At 42.6% G+C, this 24,615-nt stretch overlaps 2 protein-coding genes across 2 annotated transcripts in view; both read left to right on the forward strand.

Annotated features, from left to right (window-relative positions):
- The first annotated feature begins 4,893 nt into the window (after positions 1 to 4,893).
- On the forward strand, positions 4,894 to 6,410 carry lrrc18b (leucine rich repeat containing 18b). The gene is made up of 2 exons (XM_071907485.2): positions 4,894 to 5,154; positions 5,904 to 6,410. The coding sequence occupies exons 1-2, from the start codon at positions 4,894 to 4,896 to the stop codon at positions 6,408 to 6,410; spliced, it is 768 nt and encodes a 255-aa protein (XP_071763586.2).
- Positions 6,411 to 17,236: 10,826 nt separating this feature from the next.
- The window catches only part of arhgap22b (Rho GTPase activating protein 22b), a 41,230-nt gene continuing 33,851 nt past the window's right edge, over positions 17,237 to 24,615 (forward strand). Inside the window, exon 1 of the mRNA XM_078290947.1 lies at positions 17,237 to 17,279. Within this exon, the coding sequence (XP_078147073.1) occupies positions 17,237 to 17,279 (43 nt within the window). The remainder of the gene's footprint in view (positions 17,280 to 24,615) is intronic.

Genomic DNA, 24,615 nt, shown 5'->3' on the forward strand with positions numbered 1-24,615 from the left:
GTATTAGATTGGCGGGTCAAAGTGCAAGGCGTAGTTAAAACAAGGGAAACACTAAAGGGAAGGTTTGTGCATATGCCATTTGGTGGACACTTTTTTTCCACAGCATCTTTTACAGCACCATGATTGAATACCACTACTGCCACCAAAAACATGTTCACTTTCTCTATGATTATATGATTATATTTACTGCAGTGATTCAAGTACATATGCCATTTGGTGGACACTTTTTTCCAAAGCAACTTAAGTAACATGACTGTACTCGCTTTTAGCATGGGTGATCCTTGTGGGAATCAAACCACTAACCCAAGCAGCCCTTGAACTATATAAGACCAACAAAAAATGTGTTCACTTTCTCTTGTATGATTATATTTACTGCAGTGATTCAAGTGCGGATATTGTCAAGTCGTTATAAATCATCCATCAGTCGCTATGCTTACATGCATGGAGAGTTCTCTTCTTAATCTTGTCTGTTTAGTGCAGAAGGAGTAAACTGAAATCTGAAATACTTTGCATCTACATAAGGGTTAAAAAGTACATTGCTGAACTAGGTTAAGTATACAATTAGAAGAGATAAAAGCATTGATTGAGTAGGAATATATAAAACAACATTAGCATATACTGACTCAGGAATGTTAATTTATCAGTTTAGTCTATCAGATTAATCTGGTTCCTCAAGTAAACAGGTTTTGGGTTGATGCATGTAAATGTCATAACTGGTTCAGAATAACCTGGTTAAACTCAAACTCTGATTATGAGAAACCTTGTTAAGATGCCAGGTTTACTCCCATATTAAACAGTTTACTGTAGCACAGAAACATCGTACTCCTTTTCACTTTCAGGACTGCCAGAGCCAGTGGTATACAGTAGGAGCACCACACTCCATAAAGCTGCACAACCTGACAAAAGTGACTCATGACATGCCAAAGTTTTCTTTCCATGCTGCATCTGTAAACCCAAGCCTAACCAACCTCCTCCCACCAGTCCTGACTCCTGACTTTTCACCCATTCTTGTGGTCTGGATGAAATGGGATGATGGTATTCCCTGCTGGCATCATCTGTAAATGTCTAGAGGTTGAGTTCATGAAGCAGCAGCTACAGCCTGGCGTTCTTCACGTCCGTGATTTGTGAAAAGTACAATTCTGTAGCAGTGGGTTATTTGTCAGAAGCGCCAAGAAATCCTCATAGATCGCTAACGGGATCCTAATTTCTTTCCCATATATTAGAAATAACCTGCTATTGCTCAGTCAAAGAGGGAAGGGGAATATTCTGTTAACTGGTTTATTCATGGCAACAGAGAGACTCATTCACAAGGTATAAAAGGCTCATATAAACAGTTTAACCCAAATAAGAGTATGACCAATAGCTGGGTTACTGTGAGCAAGACTTTCAACACTTTATTGCATCACAATCATCAGGAATCATCTGTTTGTTCCATTGTTACTGGCAAAATTGACTTCTGAATTCAAATAATTTTCTAAACAACCGTAAGAAATCTAATTGCAGAGATGTTTCACTCTCCAATGTCTGGGTGGGAACTGGGCAGATCTCAAGGTACAGTAAGATGACTTTTACCCCAATACATACAAACACAGCACCACCTACTGGCAGGTGTGAGTCACTGTCTGGCATTAACATCAAGAGAGCGTGCGTCATATGAAATGCATCAGGCTAAATATAGAAAAATCACAGCTGACTAATGTCTGAGGTGTGACTGATATATAATACAAGCACTGACAGATGTGCGTCTGTGCATTTGAGTGTGTGTGTGTGTAGGTTCATGTAAGGTGTGTATGTGTGTGTGATATCAATACAGCCATGTGACAGCTATACCATGCCAAAGCTTGGGAAATGGGTCAGACTGGCAGCTATTTACAAACACAGCAGTGGGAGGTAAAAGCCAAAGGTCATCTGTCTGCCACTGTATCGAACTTCTGACTCCCTGTCTGGTCTCAACACATGCTTGTCCTCATGGTATATCTTATTGTACTGTATTGTCAGTGCATAATAAAACTGTTTTATACTAAATGAAAATCTTCCCAATGCGTAATATACTAATGTAACAACACAATGCAAGAACAAAGTTTACAATCCTGACTGTACTTACATTGTGTTGTTACTCCCTTGTATGAATATTATGTATTTTACATTTCCATTGAGTGATCGCAGGTTAATTCACTGGAAAAAGACCAGTGTAAAGTAATGTAGGGTTCAACTGATATGAGGTTTTGAAGGCCGATACAATCCTGATATTTATGGATTTAAGCTGCCAATAGCTGATATTTTGTGTTGATAATCACTACCTTTAAATTTGACCATTTTCATTGCAAAGCATTCCAAAAAAGTACAATGATATGGTGTTTCCCCAGAACTTTTATTCTTGTCAGGGTGGAAAAGCCTCTGAAACAGGATTAGACCATCATGGGACACTAAAACTCTCCACTGAAACCCAGACTGATGAAATTCTTTTAGTGTCAGCAGCTCTTTAAGGCAGAGTGAGGCAGGTTTCATTGCAGGTTTTACAGACCTGGCAACCCTGAAACTGCTGAGTAAAATCATCTCCATCATATCATATCATATGAACAATATTAACTGGCCGATATCTGATTTTCATTAAAAGGACAATAACCCTAGTAAGTGTTACCATTATTATAATTTCTGGTAAATACAGCAGCAGAAACAAGCTATTCCCCACTCAGGCCTCAAGCCTCAGCCATAAACTACTGGGACCAAACAGCAGTTGCCTGGAAACAAAAGAAAACAAATCCAGTGTCAGGTCCTGTGGGTTCAGGCCCGAGCTGGAAGTCTAGTCTTTCCACTTCAAACTACAGCAATCTCCCACCGCTTCCTGGTTTTTACTTACAAAGCTCTTCGGTGGCGTCTTGATGTATAATTCACAGGCTGCAGAGATACGACAGAGAGGCGACTGACACACGAGTTGCAGAAACTGTCTTGCTGTGTCTAAGCTGAGGAGACTGATTGAGAGTCTTTTTCCTTTCTCTCTTTTGTCTGGTTTTCAGTGTGCTGGATCTGAGGCAGCGGACAGACTGATGCTGGTAAGAGATCAAACACCAAGTTTCTCGATTGTAGTTTCTTAATAACTTATTTTTTTGTTAAATCTCCCTCTGGACAAAACTGACAAGCTACTGCATGGTTTGGCTGCACACCCAAACCATTTACTTCAACTTTTATTCTATGATGACAGTTTTTATTCTGACAATCTTTATTAACAAATAAAATGTCAGCCACTGTCCTTTCCAGTAGCACTTAACTTTATAATGACATTATTCCAGTGTATTAACCTGTGTATTAACCTGTGGAAAAGCATTGTAAATTCACATTAACACTATTAATATTTAATGGAAATCTGAATGAAAAAAACAATGTATTTACAAGAGTGTAAAAACACAATGCAAGTACAAAGTGTATTTGTTTGCACCTACATTGTGCTGTTACACCTGTGTGAGTACACTATGCATCGATAACAATCCTCCAAATAATAATAATAATAACCTTTATTTATAACGTGCTTATGATCACAACAGAGCTACAGAGCTTTTATTTACAAGAAAATATTCACAAGTTTGTCTACATTCAGTGAAGCCCAAATATCTATAGCTGATGAGAAGAAGGCTTTAGAGATTTTGACTGTAGAAATGGAGTTCAAATGGTAAAATTGCACATGGTTATGTTTGCTACTGTCATCAGGAAGTGTTGAGTCAACAAAAACTCTATGGCTGGGTAACAGATTTGACTGTTTTTAGGCATAATAATAGAAAGCAAGAGGTGAGTTTTTGTTCCACCACAGAGTACGATCCGGAAAGTGAGCTTTGAAAGCCAGAAATCTCAGCAGCTGACCAAGTAATCATTAAGTCATCATGGGTAATGATCAACAACCCTGTCAACCCCTGCAGATACATGATGGTCACTGTGTGCTATGGAGCAGTAAAAAACTTTCTTATTGCCCCTGCATTTATTATCTGCATTTATTTGAACTGTCACTTATAGTTTTATATTTATGTACATTACCTTCCCGTATTATTTTATCTTATTACCTTTCCTGTACTTGCTTTGCATTGTTCTGCCAATTGCTGCTGTGGCACCTGAATTTCCCCCAAGGGATCAGTAAAGTGCAATATTATCTTATCTCATCTTAACTCATCTTAACTCATCTTATCTGATCTGATCTGATCTTATCTTAACTCATCTTAACTCATCTTATCTGATCTGATCTTATCTTAACTCATCTTAACTCATCTTATCTGATCTGATCCGATCTGATCTTATCTTAACTCATCTTAACTCATCTTATCTGATCTGATCTTAACTAATCTTAACTCACCTTATCTTATCTTATCTCATCTTATCTTAACTCATCTTAACTCATCTTATCTGATCTTAACTCATCTTAACTCATCTTATCTGATCTTATCTTATCTCATCTTATCTTAACTCATCTTAACTCATCTCATCTCATCTTATCTTATCTTTAAGAGCCAATGTTGAGAACAAACTGTGGTGAAGCACAGTGAAGTGCAGCATCTAGACTTGTACTACCACAATATGTACTTACAATATGTTTCCAGAGGTGAATACACATGGAAATGCACAGGAATAATGCCAGTGCAAAGTGTCAGTTAATTTCCTCTGCAGTGGAACGATGGGTGATAATGTGACACATATTTTATCTAAGGAAGTATAAAGGGTAAAACTCGCTCTTGTCTACTGTTACACCTGATGTGGACTGTTATGGGTAACATAATCTTGCACACCTGTTCTCACTGTCAACTCCTTTTGTCACAGCGGATTACCGAGCACCGGTAACTACAGACTGTCACAAACACTTCACACACCTGTATCTCACTCCTCCCCCCTCACACACACACACACAGCAACATGGCCAAGGGCAAGAAGAAAGCGGGCGAGCCTAAAGGTAAGAAGCTGACCCTGAAGGCGGCTCAGAGCTGCTTGCGGCTGACGCTGGACGGGAAGCGGCGTCTGGACCTCAGCAACAAGGAGATCACCGCCGTGCCCAAGTGCATCCTGAAGCTGTGCGATGTGGACGAACTGGACCTGAGCAGGAACCTGATCAGAAAGCTGCCGGACTTCATCGACAAGTTCGTCAACCTCCGCTTTCTGGATCTGCACAGCAACCATGTGAGTGTGCTGGGAAAAGACGACATGATGTGGTGTAGCTTCTCTGAAATGTGGGAACTTTGGGACTTTACAGATGTAGTTATTGTAGTTTTTCCTACTTGTTCCTAAAGTTGTGCTTTTTTCTCAGCTGTCATAAGTTAAAATTGTTTGTTGGTTGAGAGACACTCGAGTTGTGTGTTATATTGATTTGTTTCTGCCAGGGTAAGAAATTAACCTTTTTTCGGAGAGTATTTTTTGCTCCGTTGATCTGAATCGGGGGCAATTTTGGTGAACTATGAAACAATACATGTGCATTGCACATTACATATATAACACTCAATTTGTACCACTAATCCTGCATTCAGACTGCGAGCAACACGATCAACAAGTCATCGAACGTCCATTCGTTTCCAATAGAGAAAACTCGGCCGATGTGGACGGTCAACAAGCTTGTCGGCCGAGAAAAGTTGCAAAGTTAAAAAGCTTCTATTGTCACGGCTTAGAGGCAACGCATTTCGACCATAAGATCTTCATCAGGGCAAGGAATTTTCTTACCCTGATGAAAACCTTATGGAAATGGAATGGAAATGCATTGGCAACAAGGGCTTTTTAAAATTCAAACCTTTGGTCTCTTGTATACAACTTAAGAATTTACTTTTTTCTCAATCTTACAATCTTATAGCTAGTATCTCAGAAAAACTCCAAGAAATACTTTAAGTCCATATCCATCACAGTGTGTATTAAACAATGTGTTTCTGTTTTTAATATAGTTGGAGCAGCTCCCTGAGACCCTGGGCCGCCTCCAGAACCTGCTGGTCTTGAACCTGTGTAACAACCGCCTCACCGCCGCCTCCCTGCCCAGCGAGCTCGGCCTGCTCAGCAAACTCCACAAGCTGAACCTGGGCCTGAACCAGCTGGAGACCCTGCCCTCCTCCGTCGGCGCCCTCAAGGAGCTCCGCCACATCGGCCTCTTCAACAACCGCCTCACCCGCTCCCCCGACTGCCTCCGGAGGCTGGGCCACCTGGAGACGGTCAACCTGGACGGGAACCCCATCCGTCCCGAGCGGCCGGCCGGCCTGGACCCCATCAAGAGGGCGGAGAGCCTGTACCTGGTGCAGGAGAGCTCGCTCTGCGGGGACTGCCTGAGGAAGTGCCGGACGGAGAGGAAGAAGCTGGAGGACGCCGGGAAAAGGGAAGCGGTCAAGTCCAAAGCGATGTTTGCCGGGTTGATCACGCCCAACTCGGTGGCCCAGGAAGACCAGGAGACGTGGAGGTGAAAAGGGGGCTGGAGGAAACCGTGGAAGATCGCACAGGTCCTCCTGATGGGACGTTTGATGAGGAGAGCGCTTTTATTTTCAAGATTTCCTGCTCTATTTTGAGTTATTTTAAATAGTTGAAAATACAATATTCATACAAGGCATATATCAGATTGTGAATGATTAGATTATTAATTAGTCCTGATATTTCGTCTTAAATCACAGACATAAGAGATCTATTACAGCCCTCAGCTGTAAAGTGGCATTTAACCTGAACTACAGCTCCATCTACTGTTTTAACACTTAAGTTGCTTCATCAAACATCCATGAAATGAAAGTGCTGTGATGTACAGTATAATTATACACTGTCTGTTTCTGTGGAGCCGGTAGGGAGTCAGTGTTTTGCTCAAGGACACTTCAGCAGGGGGATTGAACCCACATTCTCTAGTAGAAGAAAAGTCTTTCTACCCAATAGGCCACCTGCATTCACATGTTATTCAAATAAAGTTTCAAGTTGTTAAAATAAATGGAGCAATGTCTGTTTTGAAGATGGAACAGTTGCTCTTAAAGGCTGATATGGGGTCAATTTTATTATTTTTTTCTTACTGATTTGTTGGTGGGAGGAAACAATATGAAAAAGCTGATGTTCATGCAGCATTTTAGCAAATTTCACCCTACAGCAGTGAATCCATGTACCACTCATGACCCAAGAGTATGCAGGTTTTCACTGCATGAAACGAATGAATGAAGGAAGGAAGGAAGGAAGGAAGGAAAAAGTAAATATTATGTGTTGTATGTCATGACAGTCTCTTCAGCCCAGAGGGCAGCAGAGACTGGAGGTGAATCTGCTGCCAGAGGCCACTCCTCACTCTACTCCAGTGATTCTCAACCTTTTTTCATATCATGGATCCCTAATTTCGTCCACATCAGAGCCACAGACCCCCATTTGATGAGATTTTGTCTCTCGGACCCAAATCTGGGAATTGTTTTTTATTGTCAGATATGATTTTGTCCAGAATCCCATGACTATCTGTACTGTAGGTGGAGAGATAACAGAGAAACTATGATCAGAACAGTCATTCTTCTACATTCTCTAACTGTGTTAACTTCTTGTAAATGAAATCATGCTGAAGTTTAACAATTCATCAATTTGCTGGGGACCCCCCTGGAACCCCCTCAAGGACCCCTGGTGGTCCCCGGACCCCACGTTGAGAACCACCACTCTAGACGAGACAGAGCTATCGGCCACAGACGGTCACAGTGTTAAGATGCTTTTGGGAAAAGGCACCTGTCTGTTTGTGTCTCTAAACCTTTTAATTGCCATTAATTTGTGTGACATTATGTTTAAATTTCAAGGCACACTTGACACTAGTTAACACCCACTGATCTGGGCACCATCGCTGTCATGTATGTTTATTTGCAAGGCTATAAGAGAAGTGATTTACTAAGTTAATCATGGCAGTGTGATGCTAACATATACAGTAAGCGTGATTCATGCATTATCATCATATCTAAATGTTAAAATATCACACCATTTCACTGCTGTCGTGAAAACGTCATAAAAATCACCAATTTTGGTGATTTTGATGTTTAAACTCCTGATTTCCTGATTAAATTGAAGGATTACCTGGTTCTCGAAGGGTTGAGAAAATTCTCCCACCCTTGGGCTTTTGAAACCCTTTGAAACCCCAGTGGATAAACTCAAAAACACATGGTGGTCACGCTGAAAACAAGGCTGTTTTTCTCAGTCCCTGAAAAGTTGACATTTGGGAGATACGAGGTTTTCGCCCTAACAGTGATGATGTGGTTTTTTTTAGCCCTTATTTTAACAGGGAAGATCTGCTGAGCATGTATTCTGTTTTTAAACTGAATGTCCTACATTCAGTTACACACACACACACACACACACACACCTGGAAGGGAGCTGCCCAGTACAACCACAGTCTTCTATACTGTTGGCCACTGAGCAGCTGCACAGGAGCTATAACTTTCTCAGCTGGGATTCAAACCAGCAACCCTCCAGTCACAAGCTGCACTTCTCATACAGACTACCACTGTTTGGGAAAAGAGGCTTTATTCAAGAGGACGAAGGCTGTGGCCCGTTACTGGAAAAAAGTAATAAATCACACATTACTCATTACTTGTCTTAAAACTAATGAATTATTTTACTTATTACTCCCCAAGAAAAGTAATAGTTACACTACTAGTTACATTACGATTGTGCCAGTCATTGGGCCGATAAATCTTGTGGAGCGAAGAAGAGTCTAAATAAAGACAGACACTAAATCTGTCTGTACGGTTTTTAATAAAGACAGAGCTGCAGCTTTAAATTCACACTTTCTGAGTCGTGTTTCCTCTTTGTGGCTCGTTCATGTCGCTCTGCTGTGATTCTGATATTTCTGACGGGACCTGAAGGCAGCAGAAGACGAGGGGAATCTGTCATAGATATTACACCAATAAAGAGTGAAAGAGGCTGAAGAATGAAACACAAGCAACGAGCGATCTGTTAGATCAGGAACTGGAATGTGAAACTGAAACTGGAACAGTAATGCCTTACTTTACCCTGTTACAGGAACAAGTAATGTGATTACAATAACGCATTACTTTGTAACGCGTTACCCCCAAACACAACAAGTACAACCCATTTATCTACAGTATGTCCTTCACACCCGATTCTCACCTCCCTCTGTCTGCACAAGCAGTCAATACAATCTGAAACTGGGGAATAACCTTAGAAAAAAAACATCCAATGTCATTCAGTTTTTACCATATCGCCAGGCCGAGGAGTGCTGAGTGGACTGGATTAAGATCTCAGCCGATAGATTCATTAAGAGGCGAGCGGCCTGGTATTGATTTGGCCGTATAGTGAGATATAGTGAGATATAGTGAGATATAGTGAGATCTGACCATGCAGCGCTGCACCAGAAGGAACAGAGGTGAGCTGCGAATACACACACTCTGTCTTTAAAGACAAAATATGAACTAGAGTTAATTTCACTGTGCCTCTCTCTTCTGAAAATATGATATTATACTTATTAGTAGTAGTAGTACCCATTATTGTATTTGTATTGTGTCACTTTTATGGGATTTCCACGGTTTGTCTGTCACAGTTAAAGAGATTTTTACACCATATTATTGTAATTTGACAATCTGACAATAATCCAAGATCAGCGCTTTGAACCTTTTAAACGTCATGAATACATAAGATAAGATAAGATAAGATAAGATAAGATAAGATAAGATATTAAAGATTAAAGATATTCAGGTGCCACAGCAGCAACTGGCAGAACAGGAAAGGTAATGAAAAAGAGGTAATAAAATAAAATAATATGGGAAAGGTACTGTACATAAATATAAAAACTATAAGTGACAGTGCAAAAAATATGCAATAATAAACTCAGACTAGATAAGTCCCAGGATAGCAGTTTTCATAAGTATTCATGAATTTTTCCTGATTCCTTAATTTGAGGTTGAAGGAACGACAGAAAAACACTCCTGTGTCACTTGGTATATTCATCGTTCATCAACAAATCAAGCAGCCTGAAAAAGTGCCAGGTACAGACATAAAAGTCAAGAAATTATGTTTTTATTTCCGTGTTATGTCTCTGTGGCTGATCAACGCTTGGCTTAGCAGTGTGAATTTTATTTAAATGGGTCCTGCAGGCAGAAGGCTGGCCGGTCACAGCTGAACAGTCTAATGCTCTTTACACACGGACACTGTCAGTGCTATTGAAAATCAATCCACACACACACACACACACACACACACATACAGACGCAGGTATTTCTTGCTCACTCTCTCTCTTTCTAGCTCTCCTTCTGTTTCACTCTCCGACCCCCACCCCACCCCACCCTCTCTCTCTCTCTCTGTCAATCACCCAAACACATACAGACAGGCAGAATGAAGTAGAATTGCTGTAGAGGCAATGTCGCCAGAAATAGAATCCAATTAATTTAGATTGCACGGACGTGGCTCTTTTATTGGCTGAGAGAAAGGTCGTTCGGACATTGTTGAATTAAAAGAAATGAAACTGGGAATCCCCCCAAAAAGCGTGTTTGGGCTTTCCATAAAAGTTTATTTTTTAGGTCTTAAAAGGTGCTACAAGTAGCATTTTAACATCAATAAATCTTTACCACATTCATTTTGAGACATTAGTATAATTACTGTAAACAAACCAGAGCATCAGCGGTCAGCCTGTCAGCCTCTATCAGCCTCTACTCTGCATCCTCCATAGTTTCTCCACCTGGTGGATCTGGAGGGAAATCTGCTGGATCGCTTTACGGCACAAAACAGGAAGAGGTTCTTCTTCTGTTCTTCCAGAGCAAACGGAGCTAAAGCTGAAAGAGTTTCTGGCAGCAGATGGTGGAAGGAGGGAAAGGAAGATGGAGAAATCACTTCCAACATGTTGATCCTCTTCAGGGAAGTGAAAGAGAAAACATCCTGGAATGTATGTTTTCAATACAGTTCCTATTCAGATCCGTTCCTCATATAGCTTATTCTCTTTCTTCCATACCTCCATCTCCGTGGCAGATTGGAGTTTTAATTCTACAAACATTTCTCAGACACAGAGCTGCTCTGGAGACAGAAATAATCTCATTGTTTGAGTTAAACCTCAGTGGGCGGAGTCAAACAACCACAGTTTTTTAGCTATCTGGCTAACAAATGATGACAAAGGAATATTTTTTTCTTTCATTCATGACCATGGCATCATGATGTTGAAGGTCAGCAGCTAGCTAACTAGCTTACCTAGATAGCTATAGGCTAGTATGGCTAGTTTGAACCTGAAGGTCAGCTAGCTAACTAGCTAACCTAGATAACTTAGTATGATAGATTGTATTTTTTCAGTTAGCAGCAGAGTGCTAGGCTTCATAATATTAGCTTCCTCCTCTCTTACCTCTTGTCTTTTTCACTGAGCTTCAAGTCGAGATGAAATTAAAAATGCCTTTTTAACCCTTTTAGATCACATCCCCGGTCATATTGTGCACCTATTTAACAATATATGCCAAAAAAAAAAAAAAAAAATCAATTTCTTTGTATTCTTATATCAAAATTCAATCATGTTTTCTTCCTGTAAAACAAAATATGCCGTGTGCTTACGTAAGCACGCCTCAACCAATTTCAACCAATAATATCATGACATTCACCCATCAATCAATCTTCAACTTTTAGCGCACAGAGCTAAGATTCATTAGTTAGCTAGCTAGCAACAGCATGGTATTCGGTGTGTCTTCGGGTGTTATGACACGCCCACTTTTCAACGTTCAAATCAAATTCCTCCCAACGTTATGTCCCGCCTGTCTTTCCTGTTTCACTCAGAAATACGTCACGATACGGAAGTTAGATACTCTCGAAATGCTGTTTCATCTCGACTTTCAGTCTAACGTTACTTAGCCAGAAAAACTATGGCTCCGCCCACTGAGGTTTAACTTTCTTATCATTTCCAATTATTTCTTATTTCAGCTCTGCTTCAGAGAAATATCTGTACAACTAAAACTCCAATCTGCGACATAAAGACCCGCTAACTAATAAAGTTAAGATGCACTGAGAGACAGAAATCCAGCCAGACAGACAGACGGGATTCCATCCATATTGCATACGCCACAGTCTGCCGTCCTGTCAGCTCCCTTCATATCCATTAGCGGATGAAGTCATGGCCCTGCGCTAATTGTCACTGACAGAGTGGTGAGGGTAAGGAGAGGGGGGTCCGAGAGAGAGAGAGAGAGAGAGAGAGAGAGAGAGAGAGAGAGAGAGAGAGAGAGAGAGAGGACTCATGGGAAAACACCAGTCTGCTCCGGGTCTCTCTGGTCCCGTCACTCTACTCTCTTAACGAGCACCAATTTAATTCTCTCTCCACTAATTAAAGGATGTGAGATGGGCTTCAGTCACTGGACTATTACCTATTAGAGGGATGGGCTCTAATTTAATGAGCAAAAATGTCTTTATGGCTTTGACCATGTAAAACAAAAAGGTAACACTTTCCTCTACAATGGCCTTATTACCGTGTTTCAAACTGTGTGTGAGCCAACATGTGATTCAGATCTCCCACAGGGTTCAACAACACACTGTAAGTACAAAAAAAATTACATTCATAGACTTTGTACTTACACTCTCATACCTATACACAGTGTTATCGTGCCACAAATAAAATATTTATTGGGATAGAAAAAGAATGATTGTCTGTCTGGCTTAGGATGGATGAGCTGTTAGATGGGATTTTCAAAAACATTTTAGACATTTCTCATCATGAAGTCTTTCATTTAGCTTTGTGAGGTTTAGTAAATCATCATTATGCATGATGAAGCATAAACACAAATCACTTTTGTCCTATTACAAATTGGAAAAAAGAAACTCCTCATAGCAGCACCAAGCTTGGATGAAAATCCCTTCATGGGTTTGTTTTCATACATTTTACACTTTTTAAAAGTTACTTCTGTCCCTTTATGATGCTGGTTTTCTTGTTTCTGTTATTGGCTTTAGTCTTATTTATGACCCTGGACAGTTTTTAACCATGTTTGTAAAGCACTTTGAGTTACATTATCGTATGAAATCAGAAATAAAATCTGATTCGAATCTAATTATTAAGAGTTTAATGTAGTTTAATGTCAACACAGCCCTTTTGTCCCAGCCAGGCTTCCTTCCTCCCACTGGGACGATGACAAACTGATGAGTCCCACTCCTCATCACAGTCGGTCAGTCGGTCACAATCAATAAGTAATGCTAAGTCAACAGTCACACCTTCAGCAGCCACCCGTGGGTCTGTTTTAGCACGGCCCATCCTAGCCAATATGAAATATTAATCATCCCCCGTATCAATATTTTAAAAGGTTTTCCAAACACTGTGGATTCCCCATTTCTGGAGAACTTGATGTTGAGCGTATAGTTCATCCTCTGTGACATTTTTTTGACCTGAGAGGAGATGTTGGGAGGCGACAAAGATAATTATTTATGAGAGAAACAGCATTGCTTGCATCTTCAACATGACAAACATCCAGAGCTATTTCCACCTAAAGGAAAAATCCACACCAAAACACAAAAACACAAAAGAAAACAGCCATCATCAGGTTTTGGTGTCAGTCCCTCAAAATCAAAGAGCGAGGGCTTCTTTCTAGAGCCGCCATTTTGCACCGAGAGACGTTCAACAATCATACAGGGAGAAATCCATCGTAGAAGAGGAGAGAGACCAGTTTCTCCACCCACAGGAGCAGGAGAGAGACCAGAATGCACTGCAGCAGAGAGACATCTCCACCTGCATGTCAAAACCAGCAGTAACCAGAGTAAAGTCAGCTTGATATTGGCTATTCAATGTTAGTTTTTTCTTCGGTAACTTCCACTACCACATTTACGAATATATTTGTGATTACTGGAAGAGGAAGAACAATTTACAACCACTGGTTTCAATATCTGAGAAAGTAATAATATCCAAAATCAAGCTAACTTTACTCATCTCACGTACCACCCACTGCCGACTTTACACCTGTTCTCTGGGGGTTGTCGAAAGGCATTCTGGGAAACGTAGGAAACCAGTAACTGAAGTAGATGAGGCAGATTGAGGGGAAAGTGGGTACAACGAAATAATACACTTCATCACAAAATAACTGCTGCACTGCAAAAACGTATTTTATCTTGTATCCAGACTCATCAAGCTTATTTTAAGTGAAACTGTCTTGGAGAAAGTTTCTTGTTTCCAGATTTTCCTCATTGTTTTATGATGATTTCTTGAAGGAAGTCATTTTGGCATGAAACCAGCAGATTATCTGCCAGAGCAGTGAGAGAATTTGACTAAAAACATCACAAAATAAGCTTGACAGGGCTGGAAACAAGATAAAATCACTGGACAGTAATTTTTTTGCAGTGTGGGAAGCATTGAACGTGACAGATTGATGATATTTGACAAGAGTATCTCAGGGTGGATTTTTCCTTGAATACAAAACGCCTCCGTCACAACAGGCTGGATGGGAACGGCGTGACATTCAAGCGAGCTCTGAAATAGATCCGGACGCTCGTATATCCCACTGTTTTGGTGTGGCAGTGAACTGACTGCAGCCCGGCGGTTATTATGGCAACAAAAACAGGAAGGTTGAGGTCGAGGGCCGGTCCGGTGGTTTGAGACTCCGCCTCTCGTCTCACTTTTATTATACGACACCCCGCTGCATGATAATTGAACAAAATGGAGGTGATTTTGATCAATTCAGAGGGAAACAACAACAAACGTCACCCAACCTCAGTCTCTACCCAAACTGTGGCACCGAAGCCGCTTTATTGCTGTCTCATTTTGGCTTCTTGTTGGTGTGTGTGTGTGTGTGTGTGTGTGTGTGTGTGTGTGTGTGTGTGTGTGTGTGTGTGTGTGACCCTCGTCCCTCTCTTTCTACCTAATTTTAGCTTCCTGTTGGTGTGTGTGTCCCTCCTCCCACTCTCTCTCTGTTTCATTTTGGCTTCTTATTGCTGTGTGTTTGTGTTTGTGTGTGTGTGTGTGTGTGTGTGTGTGTGTGTTTGTGTGTGTGTCCCTCCTCCCTCTCTCTCTCTCTCTCTCTGCCTCATTTTGTTGGTCTCTGTGTGTGTGTTATGTGCATCTGTGTATGTGTGTGTCCTTCCCTCTCTCTCTCTACTTCATTTTACACTCGTGTTGGTCTGCATGTGTGTAAACGCATGCATGGGTGTGTGTGTGTGTGTGTGCGCCCCCTCCTGTGTCTCTCTCTCCCTCTTCCCTCTGTAATAAGAGCAGCTGTGGTCGACCGGCCCGGCTCTGATTCAATTGCAGAGCAGGACTGAAGGCTATTATCCTCCGCACACTGGAGGAGGAGGGAAGCCCGGCTGCCGCGGCCGCAGCTCCGACAGCGACGTGCTGCCTTCCAGACACGTCACAGAGTAGGAAATCCGGACTTCCTACTGGGAAAAATGCAACGGAGCGGCCCCTTCGAGTCGGAGTTCCAAGTAGGGCGAGATCTCTCAACCCCCGAGGTTTCTGACATGCGGTTATCTGGTGTCAGGACAACATGGCTGCACACACTGTAAACACTACACAGCATCACCTTCACATGCTTATGAAAAATACACTACATGTTTGATTTTCAGCACCGCATGACCTTAAAGTTAACAAAAACACCTGCGTGGCTGCACAGGGTTCTATAGGGTTGGTGATCAATACCAAAGACTCAATGCTTTCAAGTCTCACTTTCTTCCCCTATACTCTATTTTGGAACAAAACCCCTCCTGGTATTTTAAACTGCTCAACGATGGAGGACGACGCTACAAGTGTCCGGTGTCTCAAGACATTTCAGCTCTGAAGGCTAAAAACCTCGTTCTCAAGCCAAAAAAGCAAATGGCAAAGCAAGGTTATTATTCCAGTATTTAGCCTGATGATATATTTCCTCTTCACTAGACATTTCTGTTGGATCTCTGCTCTGATTAGCTAGCTTACTCCTCTCTAGTGTCTCTTGTTTGTGTCAATTACAGGCCACCGTAGATCAAGGGGATGGGAGTGGTGGGGAGGAGATAAATTACTTAATGCCCCTTTAAACATATAAATGCAATGTAAAGTTACACATACAGTTGCTTACATTTTATGCTAACCATCTCACCAACGCCGCCAAATATCATTGACATAACAGCTGTAACATAACAACCCGTTTTTTTCTGAGCTGGACCACTGCAGCAAACACAGGTTGTAATTACGACCTTACGAGTTGGGAATTTCCGACTTCTGACCTCGAATTGAACGCAGCATCGTTCTTAGACAGCCGAGGGGCAACGAGGAAAACGCCTAAGGGAAGTGAGGAACGAGGAAGAAAAGAGAGGAGGGAGTGACAGATGTAAATAGAAGAGATGGTGAAGAGGGGAGAGGAATGGCAGGAAAGAGGTAGCGGGAGGAGGAAAGTCAGGGATTAAAGCAAGGGAGATCAAAGATTGGGATAGCGAGAGAGAGTGAGAGAGGAAGAGAATGAGAGTGAGAGAGAGAGAGAGAGAGAGAGGGGAAGAGAATGAGAGGAATGAGAGTGAGAGAGGAAGAGAATGAGAGTGAGAGAGAGAGAGAGAGAGGGGAAGAGAATGAGAGAGAGAAAGAATGAGAGAGAGAGAGAGAGAGAGGAAGAAAATGAGAGAGAGAGAGAGAGAGAGAGAGAGGGGAAGAGAATGAGAGAGAGAGAGCAGAAGAGGGAGGGACGGGGGTAAAAAATGATTAAGGGAAGAGAAACTGAGGACCTCAACAGCTTAATTAAGAACAGAAGGAGGAGACACCTGCCAGATTAATGCCTCTCTCTCTCTCTCTCTCTCTCTCTGGCTCTGTACCTCTCTCTCTCTCTTTCTCTCTCTCTCTCCTTCACACACTCTGGTCCCTAAACCACCTGACCCCCAGCGAGGAAGCGGTCGCCGCGGTGACGAACGACAGGCGTAATCAGGCATCTGTTAGCCGGTCGGGCCGGTGCGCCGCCGGTGGGAGAACCCCCCCCACCCCCCCCCCCCCCCCGCCTCTCCCCCCCCCACCCGGACGTACCGCTATGAATAATGCAACGGGGGGAGGTGGGGGAGGCCACTGGGCGTGTGCGAAGAGAGAGAGAGAGAGAAAAAAAAAAATGGGAGTTCCTCCTCCTCCACCATCACCACCCCACCTCCCCCCTCCCCCTCTCTTCTCTTTCCATTCTCCTCCCTCCCTCCGCTCTTCACCCAACCCCCTAGCTGCCGGCTGCACTGCAGAAGGTCAGAGAGAAGAAGAAGAAGAAGAGGAGAGAGGAGGACAGAGAGAGAGAGAGAGAGAGTGTACGAGAGAGAGAGCGAGAGAGAGAGAGAGAGAGAGAGGGGTGGGGTGCCGGACGTACACGAACATGCCGAGAGGAGAGAGTGCGGCCGAGCGATGACAGCCATGCTGAGCCCAAAGATCAGACAGACCAGGAGAGGTAGGACACTTTTTCTTTTTTTATTTTCTTTTTTTGTTTGTTGTTTGTTCTGCTTTCTAAAACGCATCACAGTTAAACCTCGGCATCTGCATTACAGCTGCTCGTTCATCCTTAACTAATGATCCTCCAGTCATACATCATCCCTCTGTTGCATGCCTTATCTGACTGGGACTGTGATGAGAGGGAATATATTAGCAGGGGGGATAACATGACTGATGCTTGGCTCTATCTAGCCATCGGTGAATTCTGCAGCGCTGCAAATATACGGAGGGGCTTCAACGCACTCTCTTCTTTTGATGCTGGTTGCACACAGGAAAACAAGCCGGCGTTAGCACTTTCTCTCCCCTCCATCCGTCTCTCCTCCGGCGCTGTCACGTATTTTCTGAATGGAGCGGCCGGCTCTGCCTCCCTCCGCCGCTCCACAGCGCATTAGCATGCTACTACAGCTGGCCGCCGCCGCCGCCGCCGCCACCACCGAAGCTGCTGTGAATTCTATTAGGCAGCAGCTCCGGTTTCATCACTGCAGCGCTCAGCATTATCAGGCTGCCGTCAGCTGCTGGTGCTGCTTGAGTGTGTGTGTGTGTGTGTGTTCAGGCTCGCACATCTATGTTTTAATGTATCTGTGCGTGTGTATTAGTGTGTCTCTAGGGTGCGTGTGTGTGTATTAATATGCCCATGAGTGTGTGTGTCACTTCCTTCCTTGGCACTAATCTCCATGACTACAATTATACAGCTGGTTCTGATTAGGATGAAGTGATTGGAGAGTGATTTGTAAATCCTCCTCTGAAACTGGATGAAATCGGTAGAAAAACGGATTAAATATGCATATTTGCATATTTTAAGGCTGTGAAAATCAAGTGGATTCAACTGGTTTGGTGATTAAAAGTCTCATTCTCTAAGCACCTTTTGTAAATTGGCAATTAATTGATTGATCACCGTCAGCCCATCTCAAACAGATTCAACTCATTTGTTGGTTTTACGATTTGAAGCATTCATGTGAAGTCCGGACGAGATTATTTATAAAGCGAGTATTAACAAACAGGTTTATTGCATAGAGATTTACAGAAATCTAACGGCCTAAATACATGAAATATAAAAGCATTCTCAGCATTCTCTGTGTAGCTTTGGTAATTTGGTTCTTCGCCGGTTTACAATATCGCTTTCATCCCGTGAATTTAACGAAGCGGGAATGCAAATTATTTCTGTTCAGACAGTGAAAACTGAACAGATGAAACTCTCATTCTGCATTCTCTGCATACCTTCTGTAAATCGGTGCCTCGCTGCTGAGGACGTCGCATTCGCTGCATGAAGCCCATAATGAAGCGGGTATGTGACAGATGTAGCACATGCGTTGCTGCACTTTAGCTGATGAAAAGCAAATTTAGCTCTATTTTCAGTCATTGGAAGGTACAAGGAATACTCCGGTAATGAGTTAGTTTAGAAACAGTTTGCGTAACAAAATTTAATTCTGTATAGCATTCAAGAAAGAATTGCCTGTAGCGTTAATGCAGGATAAATTCAAGAAAGGGAGACTTCTACAACAGCTACTACTGTGGAGATTCAAGTTTTCGTTCTACAAACATTTCTCTTAGGAAGAAATAATCTCATTGGTTGAGTTAAACCTCAATGGGCGGAGCCAAAGAACCACCGTTTTTTTTTTTTTTTAAATATACTGAAACAGCACACACCACCCTGACTAGGAATCAGTTCATCAGTGACACCTGCCCCGCTGAAGAAATACCCTCCACACACAATCTGCCTGCTGTGCTTCGTTACCGCGCTGCTGCAGGAACGCCTCGCCGCCGCCGCCACCAAGATTAAACCCGCCGCCGCCGTCATGTGACGCTCGCTGCGTTTCCTCGGCTGGCATCAGAAACCTTGTGGCAGCGTTAATTGCCCACATATCAGCTGCTCTGTTCCCTCGCTTTTTCTGCTGTCTTTTTGATCTGCGTTACCATGGTTTTCTGATGACATCGCCATCACCGAGCGCATATGCACAAACATACTGCACACGCACGCAAGCACACGCGTGTAGATACTGCGGGCAAGAATGTACGATGGATTAGTGCACAAACACACACACATAAATAATGTACATGCACACTATGTGGAGATGATGCATGCACACACACACACACACACACAGGCTTGAACACACTGCTCACAAGAATATTCATCGGACACAAAAAATACACAGATATACACACACACACTCTTGCATACACACCTACACACACACACACACACACTATTGCAGAGCAGTTCCACTCCACTGCAGCTTTCACATACAGACTGCACGTTTATCAGCCACACCTCCAGCCCGGCAGTTACGGCTGCCACACACACACACACACACACACACACACACACACACAGTGAAATGGTTAACACATTCATCAGCAGTGATAGGCTAACTGGAAATAACGCACTGATGCACCTGTAACTCTCCTCTGCCGTTTCCCCTGCGCCATAAATCACTAAACAACCAGATTAATGAAATTGAATTCCTCAAACGTGCTTGTGTGTGCATGCTTGCCTGCCTCTGTGTGTGTGTGTGTGTGTGTGTGTGTGTGTGTGTGTGTGTGTGTGTGTGTGATTTATCCATCGGGGTAGCTAGCCATTGTGAATACGGCATCTTAATGGAAGGGCCGCTCTATATGATGTGCATGGGAAACATTCCCTGCTCATGATAAATATATGGCTCCTAACTGCATTAAGTGATAATATAGGGGCCTAGAGTATGTTGTGTGTGTGTGTGTGTGTGTGTGTGTGTGTGTGTGTGTGTGTGTGTGTGTGTGTGTGTGTGTGTGGATGTGAGTGTAATATCAAGTGTCCCCCTTCTGTCATACCACTTGTGTTTTCATTTCGGTCTGCAGACTCCCATTTGTTCACTTTGTAACATAAGTTTGACATTTTTTACATTTTAGGCTTTCAGCTGACGCTCTCATCCTGGGCGACTTAAAATGAAATTCATTAAATTCCTAGATCACCAACATCACAAGCAAAAATTAGCAAGTAGGGCAATAGACCCTTAATCATGCAGGATAGAAAAGTGTCAGGAAAGGAAATAAGAGGAATAAAAGGTGAGGTATGGATTTTACAGCAGATATGAAGCATATTATTGTTGTTTTAAGCTACAGAAGATATGATCACACGAGAAACCAACCTTGACCAGTGAAACACCCGGGACACAAGCTGTCAAGAGACGATACAATAAGATAACAATTCATACATCTAAAACACATTCCTATAAAGTCAGGGAAGATTAAAGCTGCACTAGGCTCCAAATGGCAGCGAGAGGCAACTGTTTGGACATCAAAACCCCAAAAATCCCTTAACATGAGGTCAGTGAACGTCTCACAGCTCGCTCATGTTAACCAAGCGGCCGGTCTGTGATGTTTTATATCAAAGGAAACCAAAGAGACGAGAGAGGAAGAGATCTAACGCTGGTGAGTCCAGCTTTCTCTGCTGCTGGTTAGGAGACAGTTGTGAATCTCTTATGATTTCGGCTGATAAGACGGGTGGATTTTTACATCAAAAATCTTCCTTATTGCAGCTTTAATAAGAGAATTGTGATTTTTTTCTCTGTCACTGTAATGCCTAAAGCCTGTTTTTGATCACAGGTTGAGCTCATAGTGTAATGGGGTGGTCTATATGTCCAGCCTGCCCCCCCCGCCCCAAAATGTTCATGATATCATGTTAAATGAGCTCATATTGAATGCGTTGCCAGATCATGTGGTATTCCTGGATATCCAGCTCTATGCTCAGAATTATTCACTGAAATAACATGACACACAGACCGACGCCAATTTACATAAACAACCATGATAAGCACAGAAATACACTACATGACCACATACACACACACACAGCACATGATATGCAGGCATTATCTTGAGTCCCGTGAGCCATTAGATGAGTCACTGATTGACTCAGCCCTTCCCTAACTACTATCTACTGTAAATGAATGAGCCACAAATGCGCTCTCTATTTAAGTGAATTGCAGGCATTATGCAAAAAAAAAAAAAAGGAGAGCTTTTACAGTAAAAAACAGCCTCCTTTCAGCGCTGCAGTTGAAAGCCGGCTGCAGAAGAAGAAGAAGTGACCACAGCGCAGCTACGCCCAAGGACGAGCCAAGGAAGGTCTGAATCACCCGCAGCACAAATGTCCAAATTGGCGCAGTGGGTAGTAGCGCTTGGCACACACACACACACACACACACACGAGAATAGGCCGGTGTGACTCAGGCGTGGATCATTGGCCCGCTTATGTTCCACTCCGTCCCCGATCCAGACGGCTCATGTGTTAAACAGTGGCACTCTTTTATACGAACACCAGGAGGGCTAGGAAGAAGGATGGAAAGACGTGAAGGATGTGATGTGGCGAGGAAAAACGGCGGAGGGAAGGAGGAGAGGGGAGGTGAGTGGCATTTTCAGTCCCGTGTGGAGTTTTAATCGCGTACCTGTCAGGGTTAAAGGTTCGATTCCCAGTCGGAGACGGCACTGCTGAGCAAACAAGACGCTTCGGATGCGTTGTGTTTACACTTTCACATAATCCCTCTGGTCCTCTGACTGGCTAGTTTGCTCACATTGAGGAGGATTAGAAAGGGCAGCAAAGAGTCCGACATTTAGGGATACAAGAGCTTGGTGCCAAACTCATCCAGTAAAATCTTAAAATTCATTCTGAAACCAATTTAAAGACGCTGAGGTTTGGGGTGGTTTGATCTCTTTTTGCTCCAGTAAGAACCCTAGCTTCTGCATTTTGTACAAGTTAAAGAAGAGAGACGTTTAAGTGAAGCAGGAAAACAGAGAGCTGCACGGGTGACTTGTTGTCCCTTGTGTCCGATTAAAGATTAAAAGATTCAATAAAACTCATAAAAATCAGTCAGAGGAACATTGGACAAGCATCAAACGTTATGTGTCTTTAAACAAGGGCTGTAAAGTGAGATTTGAAAGCCAGAAATCTCAGCCAAGTGATCGGTGAGTCACTGGTATTGATCACCAACCCTTTCAACCCCCCTGCAGATATATCATGGTCATCTTGTGCTATGGGGCAGCTAAAACCTTAAAGGTGCAATAAGATAAAATACTTGTACACTAAATAGCAGACTCCTTAAACTTCACTGATGCCAGGACTCAGTCTCACAGGAACTGGTGATCCGATGTGACTCCAATCAAAACAGCCAGACTCGGCTCGCTCTGCCTCACTCCGCCGTAAACTCGTCTCTCATTTGCCGTTGGCGGTCTGTGATCCTCACACACTGCGGGACTTGTTCGGGACCCTGCGGATCGTGGCTCGTAAACGTCAAACATGTTCAGTATTATTGGGGAGGCTCAGATCAGTCTTGTTATGATTGATTCTATAAAACTGTCACACTGCTATAGATACTGCAGACCGGCAGCCTCCGGTCGGGTTTCTCCTCCGACATGTCGAGATGGAAAAACCTGGTGTAACTTGGCCTGATAATACCCGATAATCCTCTGGTGTGTCCCCGGCATCACTGAAAACCTCTCTTCAAAACCTCTGCCTGCTGTGCTGTGATGTCATTGGTGTATGATGATAGTGTCCATCTTGTAGTAGTAGTAGTAGTAGTAGTAGTAGTAGTAGTAGTAGTAGTAGTAGTAGTAGTAGGATGACGGGACTCAGCGATGCAGATCTCGGAAATTCGCCCCTGGTAAAGTTAAAGCTGCATTCACTAAGATTGGAATGTGGACCATGTAGAATCAACCACGACACAATTATGTTGAATATGGATGTGATTTAGAGTTGAGTCTACATGGTTCTCACTTCACAAGTCTGCCTGACTGGGAAATTACGTCCGCATTCGACATAATTGCATCATGGTTGACTCTACATGGTCCACAGTCCAATTTTAGTGAATATAGCTTTAACTTTGGAGGGACCAGATGACTTCAGCAGGCGGATGTTGTGACCACAAAGCTGTCAATCACCAGTTGGCAACACCCACCAGCAAGAGTGTGTTGTTACGCCCCTATTAAGTATTTTATATACGGTTTTATTGTGAACTTTCAATGCTTTTCCATAGGTTAATAAACAGGTGAATAGACAGGAATAAGGCCATAGTAAAGTACTACTGAAGAAATACACCAAAATAAATATCGTCTTGCTTGCGGATTGCTTAGCAGTGCTGAAAATTAACATTGTCCTCAAAAACAATGAAAATAATTTGGATTTAAAACTAATTTATTAGCCAAGAAAAATTTGCTCCTAATCCAAGAACCAATTTATTATGAACAACAAGAGCTTAAATGAGGCTCCAGTGGTCATAATTAAGATCTTGCTGAGAGTGTGTGTGTATGTGTGTGTGTATGAGTGTGTGTGTGTGTGCACGTGCGTGCATGTGCCTAACGTGCACTCACGCTAATAAAAGAGCTGTGATTCAGGAGGGCCAGCGGTGCTGAACATAAGGAGGGGAAGAAGAAGAATTAGAGCGAGGGAGAGCAAGAGAAATGGAGGGAAACAAGGCAGGGAGATGAAAATACAGAGCTGGAAAAGACTAGAAATAACATGATGAGGAATGAGGAACACCAAAGTAGAGCAGAGAGAGAAGGAGAGAGAGAGAGAGAGAGAGAGAGAGAGAGAGAGAGAGATGGTGGAAACAGAGGGATGGTTAATGTGACATACACATTTAATATGATTTATATGACATACAGCTCTTGGTCCTCTGTTGAGACTGGGCCATTAGGGCAGGAGCCATTATGGATAGGTAGGAAGGAATGCAGGAGAGGAGAGGAGAGACCATCAACAAGTGAAAACTAGCTTAGCTCTGTGTCATTTTACGACATTCAAACAATCAAATGTTATAAAATGACACAATTTAGTAGTCTAATTTATCAGGAAACCAGGGAACTTGAAATGAATCTTCTACCTGCCGGCCAAACACTTCCACAAGACATTTGATTTGTAGAGAAATGTGAAATGGAAAAAGCAAAAAAAGCTTCCAACCCAACCGCAGTGAAAACTACCCAGAAGAGCAAGTAGACTACAGCCCTGCTGAAGTCACCAAGATGGAAATCACACAACTGGGAATCGGACAAACATTTATCACTTCACAGATTCCCAAATGAAAAATGTATTAGAAACTAATGGATCTCAAGAATCCAGGACAATATAGGTTCACATTTTAAGGTAATATATTTGGCCAACTATAGCTAGCTACATGAATCTAGCCTAGGTAGCTAGTAGGGATGGGACAATATATCGAAATTCAATATATCGCTATACAAAAATATGTACGTTGTAGTATGTATTGCAGGGCCGAAAAATGAATCGCGATATTAGCTCCATTTTATTCTGCTGTAGTAATCACAAATGA

The sequence above is a fragment of the Centroberyx gerrardi genome, chromosome 20 (genome assembly GCF_048128805.1).
Source record: "Centroberyx gerrardi isolate f3 chromosome 20, fCenGer3.hap1.cur.20231027, whole genome shotgun sequence".
NCBI classification, from domain to species: domain Eukaryota; kingdom Metazoa; phylum Chordata; class Actinopteri; order Beryciformes; family Berycidae; genus Centroberyx; species Centroberyx gerrardi.